The 12,877-nt window shown below is 43.7% G+C and overlaps 1 protein-coding gene across 4 annotated transcripts in view; it reads right to left on the minus strand.

Moving 5' to 3' along the window:
* Positions 1–5,262: 5,262 nt before the first annotated feature.
* The window catches only part of LOC109872626 (cytoplasmic polyadenylation element-binding protein 4-like), a 41,359-nt gene continuing 33,744 nt past the window's right edge, over positions 5,263–12,877 (minus strand). For 2 of the 4 annotated variants that reach the window (XM_031807647.1, XM_031807646.1), the window contains 2 exons: positions 12,639–12,820; positions 5,270–11,522 (listed from right to left, as the gene is read on the minus strand). In XM_031807647.1, the coding sequence (XP_031663507.1) occupies positions 11,295–11,522; positions 12,639–12,820 (410 nt within the window). In that variant the 3' untranslated portion in view covers positions 5,270–11,294. Of the gene's footprint in view, positions 11,523–12,638; positions 12,821–12,877 lie in introns of all 4 variants that reach the window. The other 2 variants (XR_004205933.1, XR_004205934.1) reach the window with 2 other exon arrangements.

Raw genomic sequence — 12,877 nt, forward strand, 5'->3', positions numbered from 1 at the left:
TATGAGATCCTAAAACTACATGACAGTACATCTTTGTAGCTGTGTGGGCTCATATAGTCAAAATGTTTGCCTTGGGTTAAATTGAGCCAATCACCACCATACCCCATTCAAGTGATGATTGCAAAAATGCTATGCATATTAACCATAAAACAGACTAAATGTAATATGTCATAGTGCATTTGTATTGTTACATCGTGTATTAAAAGTAAAACAAGCAGGGGTCTAGCCCCCCCCCCCCCCTTGAGGTTCTTGAGAAAGAAGACAAGGAAGTGAGAGAAGGGATGAAGTCCATATGAACAGCAGCAAGGGATGAAAGAATAGACTGAATGACACTGAAGAGGTACATTAACAAAAAATACTATTAACATGTATCTGTGTGAAAGGGAGGCTATGACAGAGTAGCAGAGACACACCAGGTCCTATCTGATGACATGGAGTCTCAGCTTGATAAAGACAGGCTATGACAGAGTAACAGAGACACACCAGGTCTTATCTGATGACATGGAGTCTGAGTTTGATAAAGAGAGGCTATGACAGAGTAGCAGAGACACACCAGGTCCTATCTGATGACATGGAGTCTCAGCTTGATAAAGAGAGGCTATGATAGAGTAGCAGAGACACACCAGGTCTTATCTGATGACATGGAGTCTCAGCTTGATAAAGAGAGGCTATGACAGAGTAGCAGAGACACACCAGGTCTTATCTGATGACATGGAGTCTCAGCTTGATAAAGACAGGCTATGACAGAGTAGCAGAGACACACCAGGTCTTATCTGATGACATGGAGTCTCAGCTTGATAAAGACAGGCTATGACAGAGTAGCAGAGACACACCAGGTCTTATCTGATGACATGGAGTCTCAGCTTGATAAAGACAGGCTATGACAGAGTAGCAGAGACACACCAGGTCTTATCTGATGACATGGAGTCTGAGCTTGATAAAGGGAGGCTATGATAGAATAGCAGAGACACACCAGGTCTTATCTGATGACATGGAGTCTGAGCTTGATAAAGATAGGCTATGATAGAGTAGCAGAGACACACCAGGTCCTATCTGATGACATGGAGTCTCAGCTTGATAAAGAGAGGCTATGATAGAGTAGCAGAGACACACCAGGTCTTATCTGATGACATGGAGTCTCAGCTTGATAAAGAGAGGCTATGACAGAGTAGCAGAGACACACCAGGTCCTATCTGATGACATGGAGTCTCAGCTTGATTAACATATCAAGAATCTTACAGACCAGTTTCATGGGCTTTAGTAGCCTCGAATCCAGAGATCTTGCCTACGAATGGGCACATCAAAACAACATCCTTGTCCTGGACAATTGGTCAAGAAATGGAAGGGTAAGTGATAAAATTAAACCAAATCAAATGTTATTTGCCACATGTGCCGAATACAACATATTTAGACTTTACCGTGAAATGTTTACTTACAAGCCCTTAACCAACAGTGCAGTTCAAGAGGAAGAACATATTTACCAAGTAGACTAAATAAAAAGTAATAATCAAAAGTAATACAGTCAGAATAACAATAACGAGGCACCGGTACCGAGTCAGTGTGCAGGGGAACAGGCTAGGTAACCTGTACATGTAGGTGGGGGCGAAGTGACTATGCATAGATAACAAACAGCAAGTAGCAGCAGTGTAGAAGAGGGAGGGGGTCAATGTACATTGTCCGGTGGTGATTTTTCTGAATTGTTCAGCAGTCTAATGGCTTGTGGGTGGAAGCTATTGAGGAGCCATGTGGTCCTAGACTGGGCTTTCCTCTGACACCGCCTATTATATAGGTCCTGGATGGCAGGACGCTTGGCCACAGTGATGTACTGGGCCGTTCGCACTACCCTCTGTAGCACCTTAAGGTCAGATGCCGAGCAGTTGCCATACCAGGCGGTGATGCAACCGGTCAGGATGCTCTCGATGGTGCAGCTGTAGAACCTATTGAGGATCTGGGGACCCATGCCAAATCATTTCAGTCTCCTGAGGGGGAAAAGGTTTTTGTTGTGCCCTCTTCACGACTGTCTTGGTATGTTTGGACCATGATGGTGATGTAGACACCAAGGAACTTGAAACTCTCGACCCGCTCCGCTACAGCCCCGTTGATGTTAATGGGGGCTTTTTCGGCCCGCCTTTTCCTGTAGTCCATGATCAGCTTCTTTGTCTTGCTCACATTGAGGGAGAGGTTGTTGTCCTGGCACCACATTGCAAGTTCTCTGACTTCCTCCCTATAGGCCGTCTCATCGTTGTCGGTGATCAGGCCTACCACTGTTGTGTCGTCAGCAAACTTAATGATGGTGTTGGAGTCGTGTTTGGCCATGCAGTCGTGGGTGAACAGAGACTACAAGAGGGGACTAAGTACACACCCCTGAGGGGCCCCAGTGTTGAGGATCAGCATGGAAGACGTGTTGTTGCCTGCTCTTACCACCTGGGGGCGGCCTGTTAGGAAGTCCAGGATGCAGTTGCATCCTCACATAGGTGTTCCTTTAGTCCAGGTGGGAAAGGGCGGTGTGGCGTGCGATTGAGATTGCGTCATCTGTGGATCTGTTTGGGCGGTATGCGAATTGGAGTGGGTCTAGCATGTCCAGGAGGATCCTGCTGATGTGAACCATGACCAACCTTTAAAAGCACTTCCTGGCTACCGGTGTGAGTGCAACTGGGTGGTAATCCTTTAGGCAGGTTACCTTCTCTTCCTTGGGCACAGGGACTATGGTGGTCTATTTGAAACATGTAGGTATTACAGACTCGGTCAGGGAGAGGTTGAAAATGTGTGCTTTGAGTACATGTCCTGGTATTCCGTCTGACCCAGCGGCTTTGTGAATGTTGATTTGTTTAAAGGTTTCGTTCACATCGGCTACCTAGAGCGTTATCACACGGTCATCCAGAACAGCTGCTGCTCTCGTGCATGCTTCAGGGTGGCTTGCCTCGAAGCAAGCATACAAGGCATTTAGCTTGGCTGGTAGGCTCGCGTCACTGGGCAGCTCGCGTCTGAGTTTCCCTCTGTAGTTAGTAATAGTTTTCAAGCCCTGCCATATCCGACAAGCGTCATAGCCGATGTAGTAGGATTCTATCTTAATCTTATATTGACGCTTTGCTTGTTTGATGGTTCGTCTGAGGGCATAGCGGGATTTCTTATAAGCATCCGGATTAGTCTCCCGCTCCTTGAAAGCGTCAGCTCTAGGCTTTAGCTCGATGCGGATGTTGCCTGTAATCTATGGCTTCTGGTTGGGATATGTACGTACAGTCACTGTGGGGACGAGGTCATCGATGCACTTATTGATGAAGCCGATAACTGAGGTGGTGTATTCCTCAATGCCATTGGATGAATCCCAGAACATATTCCAGTCTATGCTAGCAAAATAGTCCTGTAGCATAGCATCTGCTTCATCTGACAACTTCCGTATTGAGTGAGTCACGTGTATTTCCTGATTTAGTTTTTGCTTGTAAGCAGGAATCAGGAGGATAGAATTTTGGTCAAATTTGCCGAATGGAGGACGGGGGAGAGCTTTGTATGTCTCTGTGTGTGGAGTAAATGTGGTCTAGGATTTTTTTTTCCCTGGTTGCACATGTGACATGCTGGTAAAAATTTGGTAAAACTGATTTAAGTTTGCCTGCGTTAAAGTACCCAGCCACTAGGAGCGCCGCTTCTGAGTGAGCATTTTCTTCTTTGCTTATGGCCTTATAGAGTTGGTTGAGAGCTGTCTTAGTGCCAGCTTCGCTTTGTGGTGGTAAATAGATGGTCACGAATAATACAGATGAGAACTCTCTTGGTAAATAGCGTGGTCGACATCATAAGGTACTCTACCTCAGGCGTGCAATACCTTGAGACTTCTTTAATATTAGACGTCGCACACCAGATGTTATTGGTAGCGTCTCTGTTCTGCCTGTGCATGGAAAATCCCGCCAGCTCTATATTGTCAGTTTCTTCGTTCAGCCATGTGTCAGTGAAACATAAGATGTTACAGTTTTTAATGTCCCGTTGGTAGTATAATCTTAATAGTAGTCAACAATTGTATTTTCTAACGATTGCACGTTAGCAAGGAGAATGAAAGGCATTGGGAGTTTATTCACTCACCTCCGGATTCTCAGAAGGATCCCGATCTGCGTCCCCTTTTCTTCACGCAAAAGGTGTGGATCTGGGCCTGTTCCAGTGAAAGCAGGATATCCTTCTCATCAGACTCGTTAAAGGAAAAAGTTTATTCTAGTCCGCGGTGAGTAATCACTTTTCTGATGTCCAGAAGTTATTTTCGGTCATAAGAGATGGTAGCAGCAACATTATGTACACAAAAAAAAAAAAGGTTGGAAGAACCTTTATGTTTACATTAATTCTGATTACATCCAGGAATACACAACATTCTGAATATATGTAGATATCTTTGTTAGAATACTATATTCCCCTTGACGTAGTGATGCTGAATGTAAAGAAATGTCTCAACATACCCCACACTCCTCTACTAGGATGAGATGGTTTTGCCTACATTGAAGGAATATGGTATGGGATTACACTTTAGCCTACTCATGCAATGTGAGTGCTGCTACCTAAGGCACGCAAGGTCCCAAAGGTAGTGAGCTAATGGTTTTCTTTTCAGGTTGGACAGATTATTAGAAGACCACAGAAAAGTGGATTCTAAGTAGTGCAACAAGGTTTCATACTTTATATTGGTAATGTACCAGTCAGCAGGCAGGTGGAGCTGCTGAGTCTGAGGAAGGTGATTACTTCCTGTGTTTGTAGACACACTAATCACACCTCATTATCCAATGGAATTGCTGCAGTATTATCAATAACCTGGCATGCATGATGCATCTATTTTACATTGACTGGCTTCATCAGCTATGGCTTGTGTAGGATGACCAAGGATACACAAGGATGACCATAGCATTATAGTGACATTCTAAGTCTTTGAAAAGATCAGAGTAACAGCTGGCATACAAACACAATGACTTCGTAGTCTGGACAAGGAAATAATCAATGGTTGCAAAATAAATGCTCATAAAATATAAATGGTTACTTTGATACTGACATTATCGAAAGCTGCTTGTGGTCAGCATTTCAACTCCCTGTCTCACGCTCTTTCACACACAGCCTAACGTACAGAACTCATTGTGACCTTATTTGCTTGTATGTAGTAAAGATATCTGAATTAATTTGGAGGTTTTATGAGCCAGGGCCCAACAATGGCTGCTGCCTAGCTTTATGAAAGAAGCAACTGATAGACCGCTACTGAAAACGGACTCTTACAATCCACACCAAAATAAACAGACAATGGGCCTTATCACAGTTAAGTTTTATTCATTCAACATTTCACATTACAAATATTTCAAAATGATGCACTGTTATAAATAGTTGGCTGCAAACAATTAAATAACAGAATTGTATTTTTCGTTTCACTAGCACTGCTACAGACCAACTCCTAGAAATATGGACATTTTGTATTACATAACTTAATTAGAAAGGAAAATACAAAAATAGGAACTTATAAAGTGAAATGACAATAGAAATTAAGGTGATATCTTAAGTAAAAAATGCTATTAATAAATACAACAACCTTCCCATACAGTTAAAAACTATTGAAATTTTGCCATTAAGTAACATCATTAACAGACAAATATTTAAATATTTATTTTCCTTCAGAAAATGTTAATCATATATTGTGGAGCACAATATAGCAATTAGTAAAAACTAGACACTTTAAAAGCTTCACCTCAAAAATATAACAAAAATCTGATCAAAATTATAAAAAATTATACATCCCAATTAAAAATATACCAATAAACAGCTAAATACATTATTGACCTAATAATTACAATGCAACCAATCACAGTAGCTTGAAATAAACAAATGAGCACAAAACCTTTAATGTTTTAAAAATAACTTCAATTATTTATATTAGTACAAATAGTTTGATTTCTTTTTCTTTTTTTACAAACACCAGCATGAAAAGGATTACAATAACAGTAGAAAATGACTGGAAAAACATATTAACGTCTTCTTTAAATGTCTGCAATTAAAAATGGCATTAAAGAATTACATTGCAAAGAGTCTTTATCTGGAAAAAAATAAAATAAAATGTATTGCACATAACAACTCGAAGTTAACTTGCAACATTTACCACATTCAAGTCTTAAAGTTCCCCTTCTTCCAAAACGGTTGAATTACCTCAACAGACAGTGGAGATGAGTTAACAAGTCTTTTCAACAGTGTCCTATAAGATGCTCAAGTCCTCCACTGCTAAAATAGATTTTAGAGTTTTCTTTTCTTATTTTCTCATCTTTTTTTCCTTGCATCCTGCAGAGGTCTGAGTATGGAGAAGGCAAAGATATCAACACATGGGAGAGAAGTGAGGTGTGGGGGTGTCCTTAACAAATTAAAGTTGAGAAACATCTGGTGCACAACCACAACAATCAAATTCAATAGCTAATTCATGTACTTATCTTTTTTTCGTCATGCATGCTAAGGATTACAATAGGAGCTAGTTGGCAAGTTCAAGAATATATATTTTCAAATGTTAAAATATCTAAACACCAAACATCCATTCTTGTGATACGAGATTCAGCCGAAGCATGAACCATAATTTGCATTATCCTTATAATAGTTATATTCCAGCTATGGAGAGGAAACCAAAAAGAGAAGTTACCATTTTCCCCAACTAGGATAGCCATTTTTTTTAAACAATAACATTAAAATTTTAAATGACAACTTTGTCCTCGCCATGCTGTTAAGATCTGATTTTTGTGAAACATCTAGTGTATAAGATCTAAGACCTTTAAGCAGTACACTGATCGTTCCTCTGCCGTTTCGGAAGTCGCGTCAATGCACGTACGCTACTTGGTTGTGAAGATTCCTCAGCACTGAAATGTAGAAAAAAGCATAACTGAAAATAATATATATCGAAATCACTACATTTTTTTTCGTTAAATGAAAAATGTCCATATATGCAGATCTCTCAGTAACAAAAGTACAAAAGCTACCTTTCACAATGTGAAAAATTGAGGTATTGCAAAAAGGAGTTTTCCCCATTTGTGAAAAATGTGCCTAAAATGACTGTTGGGAAGAAAAAAAAATATTTAGAAAAGTAGTGCATAAAATGTTTATATGTGCATGACAAAATAATTTAGCTAGAAAACACTGTACCAAAAATCAGCAGGCCATGTATAAAATAATCTTTTTTTCTCTCATTAACAGCAAATTCTTCAAAAAGTGTTTAACTCCTAAAATGTTTATCCACCACACCAGCAAGCTAAAGTCATGGTGCAGAAGAACACCAGCAAGCTAAAGTCATGGTGCAGAAGAACACCAGCAAGCTAAAGTCCTGGTGCAGAACTGGTGCAGAAGAACACCAGCAAGCTAAAGTCCTGGTGCAGAACTGGTGCAGAAGAACACCAGCAAGCTAAAGTCATGGTGCAGAAGAACACCAGCAAGCTAAAGTCCTGGTGCAGAACTGGTGCAGTAGAACACCAGCAAGCTAAAGTCATGGTGCAGAAGAACACCAGCAAGCTAAAGTCATGGTGCAGTAGAACACCAGCAAGCTAAAGTCATGGTGCAGAAGAACACCAGCAACCTAAAGTCATGGTGCAGTAAAACATCAGCAAGCTAAAGTCATGGTGCAGTAAAACATCAGCAAGCTAAAGTCATGGTGCAGAAGAACACCAGCAACCTAAAGTCATGGTGCAGAAGAACACCAGCAAGCTAAAGTCATGGTGCAGAAGAACACCAGCAAGCTAAAGTCATGGTGCAGTAAAACATCAGCAAGCTAAAGTCCTGGTGCAGACCTGGTGCAGTAGAACACCAGCAAGCTAAAGTCCTGGTGCAGAACTGGTGCAGTAGAGCACCAGCAAGCTAAAGTCCTGGTGCAGAACTGGTGCAGTAGGACACCAGCAAGCTAAAGTCCTGGTGCAGAACTGGTGCAGTAGAACACTGGCAAGCTAAAGTCCTGGTGCAGAAGAACACCAGCAAGCTAAAGTCCTGGTGCAGAAGAACACCAGCAACCTAAAGTCCTGGTGCAGAACTGGTGCAGTAGAACACCAGCAAGCTAAAGTCATGGTGCAGAACTGGTGCAGTAGAACACCAGCAAGCTAAAGTCCTGGTGCAGTAGAACACCAGCAAGCTAAAGTCATGGTGCAGAACTGGTGCAGTAGAACACCAGCAAGCTAAAGTCCTGGTGCAGTAGAACACCAGCAAGCTAAAGTCCTGGTGCAGAACTGGTGCAGTAGAACACCAGCAAGCTAAAGTCCTGGTGCAGAACTGGTGCAGTAGAAAACCAGCAAGCTAAAGTCATGGTGCAGAACTGGTGCAGTAGAACACCAGCAAGCTAAAGTCCTGGTGCAGTAGAACACCAGCAAGCTAAAGTCCTGGTGCAGAACTGGTGCAGTAGAACACCAGCAAGCTAAAGTCCTGGTGCAGAACTGGTGCAGTAGAACACCAGCAAGCTAAAGTCCTGGTGCAGAACTGGTGCAGTAGAAAACCAGCAAGCTAAAGTCATGGTGCAGAACTGGTGCAGTAGAACACCAGCAAGCTAAAGTCCTGGTGCAGAACTGGTGCAGTAGAACACCGCCAAGCTAAATGCCTGGTGCAGAACTGGTGCAGTAGAACACCAGCAAGCTAAAGTCATGGTGCAGTAGAACACCAGCAAGCTAAAGTCATGGTGCAGTAGAACACCAGCAAGCTAAAGTCATGGTGCAGTAGAACACCAGCAAGCTAAAGTCATGGTGCAGTAGAACACCAGCAAGCTAAAGTCATGGTGCAGTAGAACACCAGCAAGCAAACACAAGGATACGGTTTTCACTAGTGTGTTAAATTCTATTTCAGCACTCCCTCCCTGACATATTAAAACGCTAGTAGGTTCAGATACTGTATGACTATAATAACCAATCCAAATGTGAGCCTTTGTTTAGCTTTTTGTGTTCATTTCCCCAAACCTGTTGCAGACCTATTCACGTTACACAACTGCCTAGCAACAAACGTCTCTATTTTGACCTTTGGAAATGAGAGGATTGACTGGTGAAAAAGCCTGGGTGTCTGTAAACTGAATAAGTCCAGTTGTTTTCACTAGTGTTTTCCTGGATTTTGACTGCACTGTTATCTATTCAAGGCCAATCTTTGGTTTGCTGTAGTCCATCTGGTCTTCGTAAGAAAAATAGGAAAAGAATAATGAACTCAGAAAAACTGAAATGAAATACTGTATTACTGCACTACTGCACAGGCGACTTTGGTTCCCTAAAGCATCTAGGTATAACCTCTTTATTGCAGTCTTGTTTGAGTGAGTGAACTGCATTGTGGGACGTACGTAGTAGAGCACATCGCATGGACTATCTTCATTTATGCTTAGAACACTGGCTGAGTTAGCTGGGCTGGCACAGGAAGAGAGGTCTGCAGGTCTAATAACTGCATCCTCCTCTAGATGGAAATGTGTTGATGACAAGCCTGGCTTTTGTAATTCAATTCTCTTTTTGAGGGGGGTTAAAAACAGAATACGGTTGTGAATAAAGGATTGGGAGATTTGCACCAACGCAATAATAATAATACACGAAAAACAGGGCTTTCTGCTCACGTGCAGCCCTGATGACAACTAGGCACTAGCCTCTCCTCTCCTAGCTAGCATGGCCTCAGACACAGAGGGGGGGGGGGGGGTCACTTATCTCTATACGGGTCAGCGCTGAGGGTCTCAGGGACCTCCAATGCCATACATTCCCCAATAAAATGCTCTGTTCATTCTTAGTACAACCTTGGGTCAGATTACAAAAATAAAGAAGTGACAAAGCAGCGTCTATAAAAATGTGTCTTTTTGCTGACGCCGTTTCCCTTTGATTGTGGTCCTAAGGGAAGAGGGATACCAGCTTACTTTCTTTAACTTATTCGTCACATTAGCAGCTAAGCTTGAGGTATTAGTTTTTGCATGTCAAAATAGAGATCAAACCAGAACGCCTGTTGTGAAATGGATCTTGTCAAGTAACATCAAATATTAGCATGGTCTCAAAAAGAAAATATTCAAACATCTGATCTGGGAAATAATCCACGTTTCTGTACTCGTTTCTTTTTCAAACCAATTGAGATTAAGCTTTGGTTAACTACTGAGACTTTATATTCTGCACTCTAAAATAAAGAAATAAGTGCACTCTTCTTTAGCAACACCTTTGCTATGAACATCTGCTCTGGAGCCTATTGGATGAACATCTGCTCTGGAGCCTATTGGATGAACATCTGCTCTGGAGCCTATTGGATGAACATCTGCTCTGGAGCCTATTGGATGAACATCTGCTCTGGAGCCTATTGGATGAACATCTGCTCTGGAGCCTATTGGATGAACATCTGCTCTGGAGCCTATTGGATGAACATCTGCTCTGGAGCCTATTGGATGAACATCTGCTCTGGAGCCTATTGGATGAACATCTGCTCTGGAGCCTATTGGATGAACATCTGCTCTGGAGCCTATTGGATGAACATCTGCTCTGGAGCCTATTGGATGAACATCTGCTCTGGAGCCTATTGGATGAACATCTGCTCTGGAGCCTATTGGATGAACATCTGCTCTGGAGCCTATTGGATGAACATCTGCTCTGGAGCCTATTGGATGAACATCTGCTCTGGAGCCTATTGGATGAACATCTGCTCTGGAGCCTATTGGATGAACATCTGCTCTGGAGCCTATTGGATGAACATCTGCTCTGGAGCCTATTGGATGAACATCTGCTCTGGAGCCTATTGGATGAACATCTGCTCTGGAGCCTATTGGATGAACATCTGCTCTGGAGCCTATTGGATGAACATCTGCTCTGGAGCCTATTGGATGAACATCTGCTCTGGAGCCTATTGGATGAACATCTGCTCTGGAGCCTATTGGATGAACATCTGCTCTGGAGCCTATTGGATGAACATCTGCTCTGGAGCCTATTGGATGAACATCTGCTCTGGAGCCTATTGGATGAACATCTGCTCTGGAGCCTATTGGATGAACATCTGCTCTGGAGCCTATTGGATGAACATCTGAACTGAACATACTGCTTTGAAGTTGATGGTCAATGACACGTCAATTGGATAGTAAAGGTGACAATTGAAAGCCTAATCTTTTCAAATTCTGCTCTAATAAAAGATAAAAGCAACTGGAGAAAGTCGAGAGAATGGGATTTCACATGGGATACACATTCTTTTCCTTTCTTGACATATCTCCTCATCTTTAAAAAAAAATATTAATTTAAAATTAAACTTTTTTTTTCTCCCAAATTAGAGTTAAAAAGGAACCAGCAACAGAAAAGTGCATTTATTTGTACAATGATTTTGCGACTCCTACTCCCCCCTGCCTCTCAGTTCCAGCGGAAGGAGATGTGCCTAGGCCGGTCCCCTCCCTCCTTGACCAGTGGCTTGTGGAACTCCCGACCAGCGCGTGAGTGGATGGCCGCCCAGCAGTATTCACAGTAATACTGGAGACAGGTGACATTGGCGCAGAAGAAAGGGGCAAACTTGCCCCCGCACCGAGTTCCCTGACACTCATCACACAACTGGTCGTCCAAGACGTATGGCTTCACTTCCACCTGGGGGGCAGACAGAGAGAGAGACCGGGGGGAGGACCCAGAGAGAGACGGGGGGGAGGACCCAGAGAGAGACGGGGGGGAGGACCCAGAGAGAGACGGGGGGGAGGACCCAGAGAGAGACGGGGGGGAGGACCCAGAGAGAGACGGGGGGGAGGACCCAGAGAGAGACGGGGGGGAGGACCCAGAGAGAGACGGGGGGGAGGACCCAGAGAGAGACGGGGGGGAGGACCCAGAGAGAGACGGGGGGGAGGACCCAGAGAGAGACGGGGGGGAGGACCCAGAGAGAGACGGGGGGGAGGACCCAGAGAGAGACGGGGGGGAGGACCCAGAGAGAGACGGGGGGGAGGACCCAGAGAGAGACGGGGAGAGGACCCAGAGAGAGACGGGGGGAGGACCCAGAGAGAGACGGGGAGAGGACCCAGAGAGAGACGGGGGGAGGACCCAGAGAGAGACGGGGAGAGGACCCAGAGAGAGACGGGGGGGAGGACCCAGAGAGAGACGGGGGGGAGGACCCAGAGAGAGACGGGGGGAGGACCCAGAGAGAGACGGGGGGGAGGACCCAGAGAGAGATGGGGGGAGGACCCAGAGAGAGACGGGGGGGAGGACCCAGAGAGAGACGGGGAGAAAGAAAACCATCTATCAGACATGCAGTAAAGAATAGAGCTAGGATGAATACATCTTACATTAATTAACGTACTGTATCTAAAGATTTAACAAAACACATAATTGCATTGACAATTACATTCCAATTAGGACAATGGTCTCCAATAAACATTCTAAAGTCAGAATCAAAGTAGAGACGTGATTGGTTGGTACGTTCATTATCAATTATTCAAGTTGGACTGATTTTGGCTGAGTGAATTAGCATAATTCTTCTGCAGGTGGCAGCTGGTTAAATGTCTGCGCGACAGTAATTTCTTATCTGTCCTCGTATGACCCAGTCAAAATACCCCAAAATGTTTTACCTTCATCTATAAAACCATTACAATAAATAACAAATTGTCCTTTTAAAAATGTACAAGACAGGAGATAGGAGGCTTTTATGTGTTTGGTACAACATTTCTGCGTATTTGTGTAATGCTGTATTAGCCTGAGAAAGAGAGGGCCTTCACTAACCCGTTTGTCGATTTCTCCATGCTGCAGCTGGACAAAACGAGCGCTGATAGCAGCGATGTAGCTCTGCTGATTGGAGAAGGCGACCCGCCCTGCTCCCTTGGGGTACTTGAGCTCCGGGTCTGTGTCGATGCCTGCATAGCACACGCCTCCATACAGCCTGTCCATGATCATAGCCAGCTCCACTGTGGACGGAGGGAAACAGGTTGCAGGTGGCACAATGCCAGGGTGCAGCCTTGTAC

The sequence above is a fragment of the Oncorhynchus kisutch genome, linkage group LG28, assembly GCF_002021735.2.
Source record: "Oncorhynchus kisutch isolate 150728-3 linkage group LG28, Okis_V2, whole genome shotgun sequence".
In the NCBI taxonomy this organism is placed as follows: domain Eukaryota; kingdom Metazoa; phylum Chordata; class Actinopteri; order Salmoniformes; family Salmonidae; genus Oncorhynchus; species Oncorhynchus kisutch.